The sequence below is a fragment of the Silurus aristotelis genome, assembly GCF_946808225.1.
Source record: "Silurus aristotelis genome assembly, chromosome: 5".
NCBI classification, from domain to species: domain Eukaryota; kingdom Metazoa; phylum Chordata; class Actinopteri; order Siluriformes; family Siluridae; genus Silurus; species Silurus aristotelis.
The window spans coordinates 1492851-1512940 of NC_139578.1; the positions used below are offsets into that span (position 1 = coordinate 1492851).

The following is a 20090-nucleotide window of genomic DNA, read 5'->3' on the forward strand; positions in this document are numbered from 1 at the left end:
CACTTGATTCTGATTGGGCAGATGGAAATAATACACTGTTTCAGATGTTTTTACGCTGCAGGTTTGCTCACTCGACACTAGATGGCGGTAACGGCCTGGTTCTTCACACACCATGAGGAATAAGGCTCGTGTTCTTGTTTTATCCTAAAAAATAAGAAAGAATAACACTAAACTGGACAACAAATACATTGTGTTTATCAGTAAATACACTCATGTATAAATCAAACAATATACAGACTGGTGTACACAATTGAATTCTGGATTTTGATTGGTGGAAAGTTGTTGATAAGGAAAATCTGTCATCGTGGATGTGGTGAAAATTTCCATGTGATGTTCTGATGCTGGTTTTAGTATCACTAAAACATCCTGATAATAAGTTTATATAAAATATCTCACAAAATGACATCCTTTTAATCCTCCTTTTCTAATGACTTCCCGTTTGTAGGATGTGGTTCAGTGCTATTGCTCAACCACAGACATGTAGACTATATGGACAGAAGCAGTGGAACACCTGACTTTTCCACCCATATGTGATTGAGGTAACATTTGGAAAACAAGGTTAAGGGCACACAATTGTATAGAACATCTTAGGATGCTGCATGAAGTTTTCCCTTCACTTAAATTAGGAGACCCAAACTTGTTCCATCATGGAAAAAGCCAGCTTGAAGAAGACATGCTTTCCATGTGTTGGAGTGGAAGATCTCCTGACCTGCTTCAACCCTATTGAACCCCTTGGGGGGGAGTGGATAAAGTTAACATCTGGAACCAGGCTACAGTATATTTATTTGGGAAGCCACTGGAAAAATTCCACCAAAAAAGAATGTGAAAACCTTCAACGAAGCGCCGACTCGAACACCGAACCACGAAAACATCAGCTGTGAGGAACAATTCTGCATAACACCAATTTTTGCAAACAATAACACCTGGGAATTTTAGGATGGAAGTAATTGTTTTAACAACTGCTGCTTGAGAAGATTTGTGAGTTAAGCTAATTTTCCTGTGCCGCAATTCTCCGCTTTCTACCATGAAATAGTCATCAATTTCCATCTGTTTTCAGTGCCTTCAAAATGTGCAGCATGTCGCTGCGGTTCAGGTTCAGTGCACTACAGGGCTTAGAGCTGGTAATACATGGGGGGAAAAAACACTGCCGGTGTGCCAGGTGCAGCGAGGCCAAGGGATTTACAGGGCAGTAGGTGGAATAAATCTCTGGAATAATTTTGTTTTCCATTACTAAAAAAACACAAAATTGTAAATGGTTCATGAAAAAAACAGTTTTGAACTGTTTGGGTCAAATTTTCCTCCCAATGTCCACATTTTCTAGAAAAGTCTGTCTTGTAAATGTCACTGTACGCCTGCTAGAGGGCCTCGGCGTCGCAAACTTGAAATCTGATTGGATAGAAACCCGAACCTGAAATGACACTCGGTTGCGCTTTGAGAAATTCTATGTAATAAAAAGAAGAGACTGATGGGAAAAATGTAATACATATTCATGAACAAAATACACATTAAAACGTAGGTCAATGATTCGTCCAGCAGAGGAGGCGTTGCTGGCCCTGATGGCCTTCCACATAAGAATATGGCAAGCAAAAAATTAGTGGACAATGTGGCTGAGGTAAAGAAACTATTAGAATGGTGTGGTGTTTCCTGCTCTGAATAAATGTTTCTTAAATTCACCTAGTTGTTTACAGAAAAATTATGAAAAGGATTGTTTTTTAATTAAAAATAAACCAAACAGCAACAAAAAAAAAAAAAACCTAAACCAATTGCAATAATTTATACCATTTATTTGAGCTTCAGCATCTCTCGTGTCTTGGACTGGTCTCCCGTTGAGCTTCTTTACTGATCATCCAATTACAGATCTTTTTTTGAGGAATATCCAAGTCATTATAGTCTTGTTATACTATCATGGAAGTATATCTCTGTTCAGACCTGGGCATTTCGCCAAAGTGCTGCTAGCTCAGCACCGCAGATCATCATTAATGCTCTTACTCAGCATGGGCACTTTTTTCCCTCTTCTGCTAGCAAATCATACCGCATGCTTCCGACACGCTATTTATAGAACTGGTGGCCCTTATAACAAGACAGTTACGATAATACATTATATGGACAAAATTAGGTTTCATTCAGCCACATTCAGTCAGCTGATGTAGGTGAGAAGCTGAAGAGGCCTGGAGTGCAGTCGGCGTTTACATTCGGCCCGAAGGTGTTCAACAGCTCTGTAGTAGGAGCTTTACTGCATACTGATGATGATATTGCATCTGGAGACGTCCTACACTTTGACTTTGTAGTAATGGTTCAGTGAAGAACCGCAGAAGGGTGGAAAAGGCGAGTGTCCGAATACTTTTGGCACAAATCGTGTACATTTATAGTTTTTACATAAATATATATATATATATATATATATATATTAGTAAACGGTGGTGTGTGAGGGACAGTGGGATGAGTCTTATCAGCCGGAGCAGACTGCTTCGGTTTTGAAACAGTGTGTGTGTGCGTGCGTGTGTGTGTGTGTGTGTGTGTGTGTGTGTTGCATTTTCCAATGCACAGTGTGTATTAATCATCCTCTCCCCCTCATGAGTGTCAGTTTCTGCCCACTGCTCTGCTATTAGCCTGCCATTTTTGGTCGGTGGAATGTTTCCTATCACAGCCCCCCCACACACATATACAGTACACACACACACACACACACACACACACACACACACACACACTACACCTTCTACCACAACAGTGTAAATGCTAAAAGCCCAATAAATGTAGCAGTAAGGTGGGTCTACCTAAATGAGGAAGTGTGCTGTATCTCAGCCATCTGCTTTATTGTATCTTGGATTCCTTCACATTTAAAAGGGGCAGTAGTTTTATTTTTATGCCGTACTTCTATAAATAGTGGCAAACTTCCATACAGTGCGATAAAACAACATATTATTCTTAGAAATCCTTATGAGCCAGGATTTCTAGTTAGCATGCTAGCACTAGTTCAACCACCACACATGGTGTTCGTGTTCAAATGTTTTGTATTTTTTATCGTTTATAAAAACGTGCAACTGGAAACTTCTGTCACCAAAACTAATTCTTTTTGAGAGATTTTTCTCTCGACAAATCTTTTTTCTTCCGGGGAAAAAAAGTTCCCAAAAGTGAAAAAAGTTCTTTAGTGAACCCGCAGTGGCTTGGAAGGCTTCCTGACTGTTTGGTCAGAGTGGAATTTTTTTTTACCATCAATCAGCGTGGGTGGTGAATTACTGACCTCAAGAGGGTTCAATAATCAAAATCCATCTCTCTGAGTTCAATAAAGCCTGGGGAAAAATGGCTCCAATCAGCAAAAACCATTGTGTAGCGTGAACTACGTGACCTCGGGCGATGCTCGATGGGCCAGAAATCAGCTGCTTGATTCTCCTCTTACCACCGTGGTGTCCTGGGGAACCTCATCTATTGTAGGTATGTGCAGAATTTTTTTGCTTTGACCACAAATCCTCGTAGCGCTGGTGTATTTCTTATCGAGCTGGAGCTCGTTCTAGTGCATGATTTGTTTCTAAAGGTGGTTTGTAAACGTATATTTCAATATCCGATATATCAAGGTGAGCCGACATGGAGATCTTGACACCAGGATGCTCAGTTTTGCTGAGATTTCGTTTCAGCTACCATCCTTGATGAGATGCCAAAATCCAGGCACTAACATATAACCTACCGAGATTAGAGAAGGAAAGGAAACGTCCATGAGGTTAAGAAGTCAAAGAAAGATGATGTGCAGCTTGCAAGAAGTGTGTGCCAAGGTTTTCTGCTCCTGGCAGCTGTCATGTCGGATTAGAAGTTGGACACGAGAGAGCGGTTTGAGAGGAGAAAGGTCTCTTTGTGATTTCCAAAGCCCATAAATGAGGCGAATGGGAAAAAGGGAAGAAGAGTTTGGGTGGATGGTTTGAGTGGTGGAGAAGAAAAGGACTCTCCTCTGTGTCAGGTTGGAGAGAGACGGTGAAGGTGAGGAAGATCGAGTGATGATCTGAGGTGTGAAGTAGAATAACATTGATTTTATTGATTGAGGTTGGGGGTTAGACAGAGGTGCCATCACTAGGGAAAATATTTGGAGAAAGTATTCGTATGGACGAGGAGGATATTAATGAAAAGAGTCCCCAGAGCCAGTGCTTTGTAATGGTCAGATGTTTTCTGCAAGTCTTCAGGATGAAGGTCTTAGAGACTAAAAGACTTCAGGGAGTAACTAGTGAAGGGAAATAAACAGTGATGAGGTTGCTGATGTACTCTTCTTCCCTTGTGAGGTGATTATTTTTCAATAGCATAGAGATTATTATTATTATTATTATTATTATTAGCAGTAGTAGCAGCAGTTTGTCTGCCTATTGTATTATGTAGATTTTCAGACTGCATTTTCTTTCATTATGGTCACTGCAACTGTACAGTTTCAGTCCTACATTATATCCATTTTACATTTTATATATATCTTATGTATTTTATACATTTTATATATATCTTATGTTTTATTATTATATTATTGTCACCGCCACTGTAAAGCACTTTAAGTCACGTTATTAAAATGTGGGTTCTGTGGCTCTTATTTGTTTTTAAATGTATTTATATTTTGTAGATTTTTTTTTTTTCTCATTTGTTAATTTTTTGTGAACTTATATATATATATATATATATATATATATATATATATATATATATATATATATATATATATATATATATATGTAGCATTAAGATGTTATAACTATATTAAATATAATAATAATATCTATCTATCTATCTATCTATCTATCTATCTATCTATCTATCTATCTATCTATCTATCTATCTATCTATCTATCTTTATTTATTTATTTATTTATTTATTTATTTATCTCCCCATCCATCCATGAGTCTCGCGAGGCACGTGACCGAGAGGGGCGGAGCCAGCGAGAGCCAATCCGCCAATCAGAGCAGGACGTCAAGCCTCTTTTAGAAAATCAGAAATAAAAGAGAAGCAGCCCGACGGTAAATAAATAAACAAATAAACAGAGAGATAAGTAGGTCAATAAATAAATAATGCGCGCGCTGTATCCGCTCGGTGTCCGGCTTTCATGGCGTGAGCGGGGAGCCGCGGGAGCGCGAGAGGAGCCGTGAAGAGCCGTCACACCCCACCACCACCACCACCGCCACCGCGGGCAACATAACGGTGCACCGCCGCGCACAATGGCCTGGATCTGCAAGGTGAGCCTAGACTTACACACACACACACACACACACACACACACACACACACACACACACACACACTGTGCGCTTTTATAGACGTGCGTCCTATCCGTTCACACCCGCATACACCGTTCTGGGGGTAAAAATGGACACTGCGCCTCTGTGTGTGTGTGTGTGTGTGTGTGTGTGTGTGTGTGTGTGTGTGTGTGTGTGTGTCCTCTACTGGACGTTAGCTTGGAGCGAAAAAGGAAAAGCCGATCATTCATCACCATCATCATCATCATCATCATCATCATCATCATCATCATCTCTAACAGGCTTCAGTGCAAATAAACAAACCCATGACCCGCTTTTCTCCTCAACACTGGTTTCCGCATGCGCAGTAGTAGCGTTATAGATCCTCATCACTTTTCTTCTTCCTCTTCTTCTTCTTCTTGATATTATTATTATTATTATTATTATTATTATTATTATTATTATTATTATTATAAATATTATTATTATTATTGCAACCAGTTGAAATGAAATATTACCCATGACCTGCTGGGAGTCACTGTAAAATTGTAATAATAATTGTAACCATGGCAACCAGTATAATTTTTCATTCTTATTTTCGAATTGTAACACGATGCAAACGCACCCCACGGAAACGTATAACATGCACCACGTTCGCTGTGACATTGTGACACATTTATCTTATTTTTCTTGAGACCTTGAAAACACTTACTGGAAGCATCTCAAGAATTGACTTGTCAACCGTTCAAATCAGTAGAAGGGTTCCTCACAAAGGTGGCTGTGCTGGATAATCAGAGCTGAGGAACCTTCCTGGGAACCCAAGGAAAATTTCTTTTTCCCAGGGAACATGGTGGCTTAGAGAAATATGCAAGTTCCTGAAAAGGTTCCTGGGTAAAAATGAACCTAATAGCTTAGCCATGCCTTTCTACTCTTTACTGTTTTTTCCCCAAGATTTCAATAATCCAAAGCTTATTCCCACCAGAGGAACCTTTCAAAGAACATGTTCAGGAATTGGATAATACCACATTTTTTCCACTGGAGGAAGCTTTTTATGAACTCAGAAACATTTCCAGAGTTGTTTTGCCAACATTTGGGTGAAGAACCCTGGAAAAACTTTTTAGCTTTACTGAAGGTGGCTGCAATTGTTACAATCTCTGATGTGTAATACTGTATGGTATGCTGATGTACTGGAACTCAGGAGCTTTCTTCAGGAATTCTCTAGCTTTCGGATCATTTCGTCTGGCACAACCAACAAAACAAAAAAACTTTTCAGGAACTTGAGCTATTTCCACAGGAGCAACTTTTTGGGAATGTATCTAAAAGTTAACCCTTTACTGTATTTGTTTGAGGACTTCCATATTTAAAAAGGTGTAATGACTAAAACACCAAAGGGTTGTGGGGCAGATAACATGGTGATCTTTTTGAATGCTTTGATGAAGAATCTGGTGAAGGTAAGCTTGGTTGGATCATTAGGACAGGATGATAAAGAACATTGCATATTATACATGCTGGTGCTGGCGTCTGTCCATGTCTCCATGCAGGTGTCTCGGGCTAAATTTAACCGGATTAATGCGGGCGAGTATTTCTCTTCTTAGCAACAACAGAAAATCTACACTGCTGTGACTCTCGGAGGAGAAGATCTCGAAACAGAGAAGTCGTTCAGTGGAGAGAATATTTCCTTAATGTGACGAATTAAATCTCTGATACCAGATGCTGTGTAGAACTTTGTTTTAAAGTGGAGATTTAATCAGGATTAACTGATCCATGACACAAGCGGCGAGGATGCAGGCTCGGGAGATCGCTCGACTTGCACCTAAACGCTGTTTCAGTAAAAAAAGGATTTGTGTAGCAAGACATTTATATAACATTCAGTGGTGCCACCACCACCATGCTTCACTACTAAGCAGCAGCGAATGGAATTTTGCTTCCATGTTGGAGTTTTGGTGCAGACCAATGGGAGGAAGGAGTGGGACATTCCTTGGTAGCTCAGTGAGGTTGTGTCTTCACTGCCAAGCTACCACTGATGGGGCCCTAAACAAGGCCCTTAAACCTCAACTGCTTATTTGTATGACGATGTAATAAAATTGAAGTTGCTGCTAAGTCAGGCTCTCCAATCAGAACTGTGGATCTGTCCTTGGCCTTCATGATGCTCTTTGCTTAGAGATGTAAATATTTCTGTAGTTTTACGAACTGTTGCGTGTGGATTCTTACCCTTTAATCCCAATCCAATAAATTTTTTTCTGAATATTTAAGCAAAAATAATGAAAAAGGCTTGCTGTGAAACGTGCACAGGCGACAAATGGCTATGAAGTCATCGTGCTCGCGCCTGAGTTATTATTAGATCAGATGGAAGGCCGGTTTTCCTGAATAAACACCAGTGTTGGATGTGGACGCTGTCAGCTCCAGTGCTTATTTCAGTCCAGACTTATCGAGCAAACCAGCAATCAGCAGAGGACGAATGGCCATTAGCTACCAGGCACTAAAATGTATGTCTTTGGCCACTGTAATCAGTATTCAGGGTTTCTTTTTCTTTCCAAATCCATAATCCATGCTTTTTGCTTTGTTCACGATTACTAGATTATTTAGCATAAAGCACAATAAAAGACCATGACATAACAGAAAAAGTAGTAAAAAAGCGTGGGTTATGCAAACATTTTCTGACAGATGGCTGGTTTCAGGGCCAAAACAACCAGAAAGCTCAAGCAGTGCCAAGCCAGGCGCTGGTCCAGGTGATGGCTGAGCCGTAAAGCCAGAAATACACTAGATATTTAAACAGATATAGCATTTTCTTTCTCTCTTAACCAGGTTCTTTGCCGTGAGATGTTCACAATCTTTAAAATATAATCTGAGAAGAATAAAGAACAACTCAATTGTGCTTTCAAGGAGCTGATTTAAAAATCATGACCAGTGGAGACTCAGAACTTTTTACTATGAGACGGAGAGCAGAAGTTGGAGTAGGAGCCATCTGCTGGTCATGTTTGGAACAGCAGCCGGGATTTTTTTCCCATATTGCGTAGAGTGAGGCGTAATGCAGAACATTAGCCTTAAATATCATTCCATTTGGCATTTTCATTCAAATCCATTTACGAGCATGTCAGAAAAAGTATAAATGTTTGACATGATGAAGCAATGACCAAAAATCACCCCGGATAAAAGGTTCTTAATCGTAGCTCATGTTAAGGTACTCTGAGCATATTTTAACGCCCCAGGCGGATCCAGACCCTCACATTTATTAGCCAAACACTCTGCGAACACGTTATGAGAGGAATTATTTACTCAGGTTCCTGTTCTGTATAGAGGCTTCAAGAAAGAAGTGGAAAGAGTGTGGCCTTTTTTTTTGTGAGAAAACCAAACATGGCGGACAAAATGGCACCAGAAAATCTCGAATTGTTGCGACGAATATTTCAGTGTTGCAATCTAACAAATAATTCCATCTCGTCTATAGTTGTTTTTTTCCATCACTAAAAGAGGTGATGTTGCACTTTGACCGACAGGTGAAACAAAAGCTACGCTTTCATCCTTTTATTAGTAACAATTTTAATAATATACAGAGACTAGCTAGATAGCTGATATTAGCTGCTTTGATATTTTTGTCTTCATATCAGTACAAACTGTGCAGCCTCAGATGTCCTTTTCACAGTTTTTCTTGCATTCCAATCTGACAGCCAGTGCTATTCAGTTCAGACGTTGCTGACATGTTATTACTTCTTGAGCTTTTTACATTATTCCTCCATCTTGTCTCTCGTCCGCAAAGCTAACAGGCACGTCCTGCCAGAAAGGATGAGCCGCTGCGACGCGTGAGGTGAACACGAGGAGGAGGAGTGCACAGTAAACATTCCCCCGACTCTGTGATTATCCCGAATTGGATTTTTAACGGCTCGTTCAAGCGAGAGTGTGATGGGTTTTTTTTTTTTTTTTTTGCATCGCTAATGTCATTTTCACGCCAGAGAGCTCTCGGCTAACACTTTCCTCACAAGATATCCGCTATCTTACAGCCGTGCAAGAGGCTTCGGAATGAACTTTGGGAATCGTCACGTGAATGCGACGCAAAAGTCAGGTTTTTAAAACCGTTCCGAATCTCAAGGCCTTCGAGATTCCACCGTTTTTAAGGACGTTTCTTTATTGAGATTGAGAAAATCAGAGTCAGAGATAAAAAAAAGTAAAAAGCACAAAAGCGCTTCAAGTGAAATGTTACTCCGTCAGATCCCAATTTTATTCTCGGACGCAGCGTTCGTGATACGTTTTTGTGCAGCTTTCTGGCCACAAGCTTCAGAATCATGGACGTGATAATAGGGCTGATGGTGGAGTTTGTGCTTAAAAGTCTAATTAAAAATCTATCATCCCCAGTTCATATATTTTTTTATGAGAGTTGGACTGGAGTGATTGAACTGGCTATCATGGTACGCGGGTAACACCGAAGAGTAATGCATTCCTCAGGACATCGAACCATGGTAGAGGAAATGGATCCAAGTGCAAAGACGGACTTAAACAGCGCCAATGAAAAATATCCCTTCCAATGGTAACTCCTGGAATTTACACATCCACAAGGCAAATAGGACAAAGGTGGCAGTAATTATCATACACAGGCAGGACAACATCGGGGAACAATAGCGACCTCTAATGACCAAAATGAGGCACACTGATGATTAAACTTTTGTATAAAGTAATAAGGGGCGGAGTTAATACTTTTAATTTGTGTTCTAGCTGGTCATCGTTCACATTGTCAGCATTCCCAGTATTATATCAAAAGATTTTGTATTTCTAGAAATTTCCTCTCCCATCATATTTGCTTTGTGCATGTAGAAGTTCCATGGCACCATTGTCCTCCTTTTTTTTCATTCTCTCTAATCCCTCTCTCACTGAATAGGCGGTAATGGGTGAAATTGTGCAGAACGTAGGGCCTCAGCAGCGATTATCCTGACTGATAGCAGGATGATATGTCGCCTGTCTGCGAAAGCTCATTGACTCGCACTCGCCCAGATTTGACACGCCATTTCGCCGTGATCTGTAGCTTCAGATTGAAATCGAAGCCGGAGTATTTTTTTTTTCTTCTCCTTCTCTTCTCCTTGCTCTCGCGCTCCGTGCCAGGAGAAAAGGTCAGATTGACAGCACAAGGCAGATAGATGTTTTTTTCCCCCTCAATCTAGCAGCCTTGTTCTCTAATGACTCTTTAAACATTTACAAGGCGTCGGCTACGGCGTTATCTATGAAAACATCACGTTTGGAAAAATATGATGAGAAGGTAACGAAGTCCCAAATGAAATTAGATGCATTAAGTAGTTCTGCCTTCTAGCTGCCATGCTACAGCTGAGAGTATCGTCTCGAATTGTGTATCATATTTAATATATCGCTGCTGAAGTTACATTACATAGCGGATTCATCTGTATTTAGAATGATTTCCATGGGTTAGAAGTGTGTGGAACATCTCCTGCTATAGAGCTATAAACCCTATTAAACACCTTTGGGATGAATATAAACGCTGAATATGGACAGCCTCCTCACCTCACCTACATCAGTACCTGACTTTACTAATACTCTTGTAGCTGAATGAATCTCCACAAATCTCCACAAAAAACTGGTGGAACATCTTCACCAGAAGAGTGGAGCTTATTAACAGCAAATGGAGACTAAATATTTGAATGGGGTGTTCAAAAAGATACCAGTCTTAAGGTCAAGTGTCCACAAACCTTTGTTCGTGTAGTGTATCAGTAAATGAATATGGTGATGTCATTAATTTTTTGTCACATTTATTACATTTCTGGTGCCATCATTCATCTCGGCAACACAAAACATGCCTGAAGTTTTTCTTCAGAAGTGACTCAGAACGAGACGGTGATGTAACACGGTGCAAAATATTTGCTGGTGAGCCCTAAATGGCCGAATATTTGCGCGTTGGCTCGGCGTTTGATGTGTCCCTGAGAAGCGAGACGTTTGATGTGCGAGATCTGAGACGTGTAGACGGATTCGCAGACAACCTCAGTCAAGTTCTGAGCGATTTCAACCCTGAAAATGCAAACCTGATGTGCATTCTGAAACGAGAACGGTGCCTAAAGGTGCACCGGCCAATCAGATACAGCTGACTGCATTCGCCTCATTATTCTTTTGGAACATATCAGGGGCAGAAGTTACCCAGAATGCACTGGGATGCGATACAAACTGAAAAATAACTGGTCAAGACCAATGAAATATTTTGGCTTTCCTAATTTGCTAAAAGGTAATTTACTTGTCCTAACTAGTTAACATGTTAGCTGATATAAGAAAGGTGGTGGGATGCGACCTGAAGTGGATTATTCTTCTCATACCACAGCAGATTCCTTAAGAGTTCCTTAAGGATCTAAGAAACATCTATTTAGATCTTCGGCGCAAAAACTCCATCCAGCCGATTTCTGTGCTATTAATTGTGTTTTTATGACTCTAACCCTAATCCTGTTCTCCTCTGCAGAAGAAGTGGGTGATAGCGAGCAGCCTGGTGTTGGCCGTGTCTCTGTTCGTGGTGCTGGTGAATTACTCGGAGAAGTCGTACTCTCAGCTACAGTTGATGCTGGGGCAAGGTTTAAGTCCCCGATGGATATTGTCATGGCAACACAAAGCGCCACGAGCCCATCTGGGCTATGTCAGCGTTCCCAAGAAAGAGGTAAGAGAAGAGCTTTCGGCTTTACCTCATACTGGTCAGTTGTGAGATATTCTAACTCAAAAATTCGAGCCTATATATTGACTCAAAGACACGCCCAAACCTGTCCAGAATGGAAGTGTAGCAGGTTTAGGTTAGCTTGATTAGCTTAGGTTAGCTGAGCTTGGCTTCTCATGTTTAGTTTTAACCTCTGACACTGCCACCAGACTAAAAAGAAACTGTGATTTTGTGCTCTTTTTGGGCGACAAGTTTCAGAATCTTGCGGCACTCGATCCCTTTCAAACAACATTACAAAACTTTATTACTTTTGTAATATTTCAGAATTTTATTCAAGGTAGACAAGTAACGCCTATGTTTTTGGACAAATCAAACTCTATCTTGTGAGACTAAACATTTAGCTAATAGTGAGAATTAGCAACTAGCCAGATTCCAAACTGTACCTGCCGACTACCATATTTACCCTCGTAGACAACTACAGTTCATCAAGGACTCGTCCAATAAGCCGCTCTCAGACCCATGTGGACTCAATGACATCTTGCAGACAAGTCTTATTGTCTAGCTCGTATTGTCCCGAAGAAATATTGCTGCATGTTCTTTTGTCGACTGTTTTTTTAGCAATAAAAACCCATGCTCAGACTTGTTCAGACAGGATCAGGAGTGCTGTCTGGTGACACAGCAGCATTAATATCATGTTTTAGTCTCATCTCTGTGGCTCAGTAGTGTTTTTTTTTCTTTTCCCCTTCAGAGCTCTGCTGCTCATATTCCTAACATGCCCGGTTGTTTTCCTTGTCTGGCTTGCTATCCATTAAATTATTCACATAAAAACATTAACAATAACGGCTCTGCATGGAGAGCTGCCAAGGTCACCAGGGAGATTATATCAGACAGATTTGTGATTCATAGCGACGTTGGGGAGCAGCGCTAATGCCCTTTAACTGCGCTCCAGGGACTTAGCACTGGAGTAAGCATTGCTTTTTGTTCCCCCTCAGGACCAAATAGAGCAGTCAGAACCCTTATTTTATTCATTTTAACCCATCGACGTTCAGATAGTCACGAAACTTTACCTCAAAAACCATCACAACACAAATTTAGGCTTGAAAGTGTTCTGACTAGACAGGAGTTGAGGAAAAAGAAAAAAACAGGTTTCTTTGGATGACTGACACCATTTTTGCTCCTTGTTCAAGTCCGGAGTTGTTGGACCGAAACCACCTCCACAGGAACAACGCCAAGATGGCCGCTGAGATAATCGACTTTACTAGAACAATTGTACTGTACAGACAGCAACATTTAATCCTCAGAGTTGGCACAAGAACACAGCATTGATGGTTGTACATCACTGCTGTCATTACTATTTACTTATGCTAGTGTGCATTGTGTGGATTGGAACGCTGCCCTGAATTCTCCCTTAGCCCTGAATGAACGGAAAATCATTCTTTTTGCTTTCATCCTGTTCTGCCACCTTCCGACTCGATGTAGTATATTCACCTGTCAGACTACATTGTTTCCGGGATGCCAAACCCGGATCATGGGTCAACCCACGGCATCAGTTCTGTCTTGATTTATTTCCAGTTCATAGATTCGGACTTCTGGAATAAGTAGTAAAACAGACATGAGGCATGACTTATTGTACATGAACATGTGTCTTAAGGTAGTCTGGTAATTCTGGACCACCATTGTGCATCAGGTGCATTTTTTGGAATTGGACCAATAACCCCAGCATGTGAGCGATTATTAAATGACACACGTGTACCTTTAAATTATTTAAGGTCCCGTCAAGTAGCTCTGATGTTCGGTAGTTTTGTAGCGTACAGGGAGTGCTTTCCATCATTAACTTCCCGCTCACCGTAGTGATGATGTTTGGACATCAAACGGCTTCGCTGTGCCAGTGGCATTTATGGAAATTGAGAAGACTCTCGGAGGGAGAATATAATTAGTGCTACAACGACAAGCTTTTTTCGTTAGATGTCTGGAGATGCTTTGTTGTTTTGGTCTCCAGGCTTAAAGCGATGCGCACTTTACCGTTGGTCCCTTGGTCCCTTGGTCCTGTGTTCTGAAAAAAAGATTTTATGCTAACTCTAGTCTTTTTACGTTTTGAGTACAAGCACATTTTAATGTCTCTAGAACATAGTTTTGGTTTTGTGTTTTGCTTTGACAGGGCGGCCTCGGGACATCTGGAAGATAGTGTAAGATCTAGAATAAATCATAGTAAACATGTTTTAAAGAAAAAACCTGTCAGGGTGAAGGGGCTTGGTCTCCAGGGTGACGTGTCGTCAGGGTGACGTGTCTTCAGATCTGTTCTGGAACAGTAAGGTCTTGTAGGTTCCTGAAAGACAAGTTTTTTTTTTTTTGCACGGCACTTTTTAGGAGTGTCTCAGGAGCCCTTCACATCGATCCAGCCTCGAGCAGAGCAGCTTTGATTGCCCAAGATTGGTGCCAGAGTCTGAGCCGATGGGGGCTTATTATCCATTCCCTCCCAGCTTTTCCATTACTGAGGCCTGCTGTGCTCGTCTTTAGCGCCAGGTCGATGTTGGGATCAAATTGCCTGATATTACATGATATCATGAGTGTGCCTTCAGCTGAAGCACACACTTCAGACCTTTCAGACTGTTCAGGAAGAACAATGGAATTTTATTTAAGATATAAACCGAGTTGCTGAGATGAAAAAGTTCTGTTACAGGTTCTTGTATCTCCCATGCAGAGCAGCTTATACATATATACCTAGCATCAGTTAACCCGAAGAACAGTCCTGTTTGTAGGACCCATTGTACCTTGTGTCATGAGATGGTTTGTAAAGAGGATGACAAAGGTGCCCCCTTTCTGCTGGGGATGACAGGGTAATTTTGCAGTTGTGGAGATCCAGACTGAGTAGAACTGAAACTATTTGTTGCCACATACTGTATTGAAGCAGACACACAGAACTGTTAATTATGCACTAGTGTTCCAATTTTATTTAGCTCTGACAAACACACAGCAGGCTACAGCTTATTATTTATAAACAGCAGGAGGGAACCTATAAATAAACGAGTTGATGAAGGTCAGCGGTTTGCATGTGGTTTGCCGTCGGAATTTGTAGAATGAAAGCGATTCATCCGTCTTTTTTCTTCTCCGTGCAGCTTTTACTATAGCCCAGTGGGATTCAGCCCACGCACACATCTCTGCCTAAAGAAAGCAATGCGGCGGCACTTTAACAAGACCTCTGGACATTTCCGTTCCCTACCAGCAGAGGTCAGAGTGACCAGAGTTTTAGCACATTTTAAAAGTGACCAACGTTTATTGTGCAATGGTAGCTTGTAAATTCTGGGATAATCCATGGTTCAATGCCCTAACTATTTACTTACCCCCTTCCTGAGTGTGCCAAGGGTGGTTTTGCATTACGGCCCCCTTTGTCCGCGTTGTTTGATGAAATCATCTTTGCATCTTAATATATCCCTTTGTAATAAACTGGATCAGGGCTTTAGAATCAGGCAGGGAAATAGTTTAGTGTCAGGTCAGATGTGAGTGTATAGAGTCTCGGGGATGATGTAGATGATGTAGCTTTTGGCAGGGCCGTGGCCGATCGATCGATGGTGCGCAGCGAGCTGTGAAGATTGGACTCAGGCTGGGAGCCGCCGTGCGTTAATGCAGGCGAGTGTTGGCAGACTGTCTGCCTCCACTAAGAAGCTTAGAAAATACAACAGGGGGTTACGTGAGAGATATGGGAAAGCAGCCTTCTGCTTTTTCACCTGGGAAAAGCTGAAAACGTCAGAGAAAGTCAGGTGTGAGATTTTTCCAGTTTCGCTTTGACCCCCATTTATTAATCGGAATTCTAACTTGTTTGGATAGATCATATTTGGTTGAACTGCCCATCTGCAACCCCGCCCTTTCAGCCTGAGACGTGATGCTCTGACAGCTTTCTGCTGCTCATCTCGGTTACTGTCAGTCAGTGGCTCTTTCCGAGCATCACCCAACCAGCCCTAATTAAAGAACGAGTCCCGTCCAGTAGCCATCAGCACTCGTCCCCTAACTTCTGCCTGCACAGACAGAGCGGAGTGATGGATTCGGTATTCAGACTCAGGATCCAATGGCTGGCAGTGTCTCAGTTGGCAGAGCCTTTTGCTGGCAGTGGCAGCGCTCTGTTCTGCCCTTGCGCTGCCGACGATTAGCTTCACTGTCTGCTGGGAAAAGTGTACGTCCACACCGAAGGCTTCTTCCACTGGGGTGAACTCGACGGTGCATTTAATCAAAAACACAATCACTGACTTATAAGCGATGTTCACTCTACACACAGGGTGCACACATTCGCACACGTCTTCAGCTTCAGGAGCATGAGAGTTGACTGCCAGTAGTAGACTGGCTCTCTAACCTTCATGGAAAACTGTTAATCTACAGTGACTCTTTTTTATCTCTCTGCCTGTCTCTCACAATCTCTGTCTATCTGGCTCTCACTGGATTTGTCTACCAGGTATGCGCCTCTCACTTTTGTCTCTTTGTCTCTCACACCAACATATTGTCTCTTTCGCCGTGCAGCCGCTGAAGCTGAGCTGCGATGTCTGCAGCGTGGTGTCGAGCTCGGGCCAGATGCTGGGTCGCAACGCGGGGCCGGAGATCGATCGAGCCACCTGCGTTTGGAGGATGAACAATGCCCCAACACTGAGGTATGAGAAGGACGTAGGCAACCGCACGAACCTGCGAGTGGTCTCGCACACCAGCGTGCCGCTTCTGCTGCACAAGCCGCAGCACTTTTTCGGCCCGGCGTCCAACGGCACCGTGTACGTGGTGTGGGGGCCGCGGCGCAACATGAGCCCCGACGGAAATGGCCTCATATACAACATGCTGCGACGCGCGGCCGCCGACTTCCCCAGCGCTCGCATCTACGTCACCACCGACGAGCGCATGGACTACTGCGACGCTACATTCAAGAGGGAGACGGGCCGGGACAGGTAGGAGCAGCAAGAGCGCGGGACAATGAAAATTGACATAAACAGAATTTATTTGATTTATTTTTATATTAATAGACCAGGACAGAACGCAATATGAGTTCAAAAGCACTGAGAGTCAAGTGCACAAGTAAATGTCTTTAACTGTGCCAGTTCCTGCCACCTCTGACTCGGTCTTCAGAGACAGATTTGATGCAAAAAATCTAATCAGATCCCATAATGCAGCTCAGAAGTAGTCCAGGGTGTGTATCAATGTCAATGATGTATTACCTATGGCTGCTCTTACAGCAAAAGTAAAGCTAGAGACGATCTGTTTTTGTCGTTCTCTGCAGTGGAAAGAAACAGCATGTATCAGAGCCATACATTTGCCGCAGTGGGAAAAGTGTATGCATTTGTGTGTGTGTGTGTGTGTGTGTGTGTGTGTGTGTGTGTTTGAGTTTGAGTTTGTGAGAGCTGACACGGCCATGAGCAGGTGTGTGTAATATTGACAATAAATCAGTTGTAATAGAGCAGCCCGGTGCGTTGTGGAACAGTTGGATGCAAAGCCTCAGCTTTGGATCTCATTTTAGAATCGAAAATAAAAAGACTTCAAGCCGCCATCTGTGCGGCTCGGAAGCGCCAGCAGGGAAAACGATTGCTGTATCACCTGAAACAATGGCTGAACGGGTCAGGAGCAAATCACTTCAAGCTGTGTGATTGTTTGGAAAGCCGTGTTTCATGCTAACCAGACATGCGTGGTGGGAAAGTGTGCAAGCAACCTTCAAGGAATTGTCATCCTGAAATGTATCTAAATGCATCTAAAGGTGTGATACATACACTATATGGGAAAAAAAATTATTTCAACAACTAACCTTTCCACCCATATGTGGTTCTTCTCCAGACTGTTAGTACAAACCTGAAGGCACACATTTCTGTGGGATGTCATTGGATGCTGTAGCATGAAATTCTCCCTCCATTCGAACTAGGAGACCCAAACGTGTTTTAGCATGACAATGATGAAATGAAGATCTGCTTTCCATGTGTTGGTAGAGTGAGGATGATCTCCTGCTATAGAGCTCTAACCCTATTGAACAGTATCTACATCTCCACAAAATCTAGTGGAACACCTTCCCAGAAGAGTGGAGCTTATTTTAAGAGCCAATAAGGACTCAATGTGGAAGTGTGGGGTGTTTAAAAAGGAGCACATACCAATCTTATTGCCAGGTGTCCACAAACTTCTGCCCATATTGTGTAATCTCATTATTTAAAGAGGTGCAAATGCAATAAGATGGAGCTTTTTAAATAATAAAAACCCTGCAGTTTGAGCTGGGACACAATGCACTGTATGAATAGCTCCTTGTTGACCCTGAATGTGCACTGTGCTTCATTTCCAATACAAATGCAGGATAAAAATCCTCTAAAACCTTTATTTCACCCAGAGACAAGGCAGGGACAAAATTAGAGCCGGGTAAAATAAAATTTTGGTGGAATAAATTACTGAATAAAATGCGGAGAAACACAAAGACTTTAGTCGAAAGCCAGTAGTAGGAGCCTTGATGAAAAAATGAATCTATGAACTGTGAAAAACATATAAGCCATGAGAATCTATTATGTATGTATAGAGTGTGGAAGCCAGTTGGGGTCACAACAATTTTTTTTTGACAAACTATAATTTCCTCAATGTAAATAGGAATGGCACATTGCCTAGTAAAAACACTAGTATACTGGGTACATTAAAGGCTGAAAAATGGGATTTCTTTCATATGTTGCTGCGACCCTCTTGGACAAGATACAAGGTCCTTGATGTACCGCCAGCTTTAGATATCCAAATTTGGGCAATAGTCTGAAGGTCTGTTAAGTGGAACATTACTGAATCAGTAGGATGATGCGAATTAGCATCAGAATTTAACTCTATTAGTTCTATTATTGGAGCAAATTAATATATCTGGAATTGGGTAGAGAAATTTGGTGTTTGGTTTCTAGATACAAGGGTCAAGGGTGAAGGGTTAGCAGTAAATTCTTATATACAATATAAGGCCTGAAGGACATAGATACACTGCATAGAATTTCTTAAACTAAAGGACCCAGACCTGTTCCTTACTAAAGATGGGGTAGACGAACTTAAGTGTCCTCCTCAGAGCCCTGACCTCCTCAACCCCTCTACATACCTTTGATATAAACTGGAACTGAAGCCTCTTTGAAAAGGTAGATCAATAAAGGATTTTTGAGATACGGATAGCTAGTTTGAATCGTACTTGCCGATAACCGGTTAATCAACCGATATAAAAATGGATACTGGATTAAAAAACCCACAACATTTTAATCTAAAATATTACTGGTTTAGTAAAGAAAAATGAAAATAAATGTAATATCAATTTATGTGAAATTGTAACACTTTACATTAAGATTCCATTTGAAACATTACCTAAAGTTAATAAATGCTTTAAAAGTATTGTTTATTGTTTGTTTGTTAATTTTAACATTTACTATTACATTTTTATGTTAAGTACATTTTTATTTGATCTGTTAACTTTTGTTAAATCACTATTTACTAACATGAATAAAGTGCAGCGTGCAGTCTCAGTCAAAAGAAACAGCATGCGGGGACAGTGATTCGCCTCTAGAGGCCAGTCTTGTACTGTGTAATTACAGCGGAGCTTCTCAGCCGATCCAGCACAGACGCAACCCGGAAAAACTATTTTTGTCGGTAGCTGATCAACTTTCGGTGCAGATTATTTGGCAAAACCAATAAATCGGCCGAACCTTTACTCCTCGACTGATCTCAATAGTGAATTTCAAATCTCCACATCCATGTCAATAAATCTATTGGAAAGACTTTGCAGAAGAAACAGCAAATCTGAAATGGGATGTAAATTTAATGGTCAGGAGTCCAAAAATATTCCATGTATATAGTGAATTGTTAAGAGGAGCAGAACCCAATCAGGGGTTTGGCGCATTGCTTATCCACTTCGTACCTGATCAAAGTTTTGCGCGACTTGTCAAAACTAAGATAGACTGCCGAACATACGGCGGAATATCCATTTCCATCTGGCGAGCTGCGTGTGATCCATCAGCACGGATCTGCGGGGGCAAAGTGTGAGAGACAGCCCATTAGTCTTGGTGTCAGACGTCCACATTCACATCGGGAGTAGTGGTGTTATGGATATGTGTGATGACAGGCCTAACAAAGCGGCTGATGAACGGATTTCCTCGAACTCAGCCGGGAGGTTGCGGTGCGTCGTTTTTGTTCTGAAACGTGAATAGGTTTTATGGCAACATAAAACCTCATCTGAAAAAAAGCGTGATATTATTCTCAGGTGGAGCGCAATAGGCTCTTGTGAAGTTCTGGCCTTGTGGATTTT

At 41.6% G+C, this 20090-nt stretch overlaps 1 protein-coding gene across 4 annotated transcripts in view; it reads left to right on the forward strand.

Moving 5' to 3' along the window:
* Positions 1–4778: 4778 nt before the first annotated feature.
* The window catches only part of st6galnac3 (ST6 (alpha-N-acetyl-neuraminyl-2,3-beta-galactosyl-1,3)-N-acetylgalactosaminide alpha-2,6-sialyltransferase 3), a 31807-nt gene continuing 16495 nt past the window's right edge, over positions 4779–20090 (forward strand). For 2 of the 4 annotated variants that reach the window (XR_014533808.1, XM_083542448.1), the window contains exons 1-3: positions 4779–5202; positions 11648–11836; positions 16340–16752. Coding sequence is in view for 2 of the 4 variants with exons in the window: in XM_083542448.1 (XP_083398574.1) it covers positions 5185–5202; positions 11648–11836; positions 16340–16752 (620 nt within the window). In the remaining 2 variants the exon portion in view is untranslated. Of the gene's footprint in view, positions 5203–11644; positions 11837–16339; positions 16753–20090 lie in introns of all 4 variants that reach the window. The other 2 variants (XR_014533809.1, XM_083542447.1) reach the window with 1 other exon arrangement.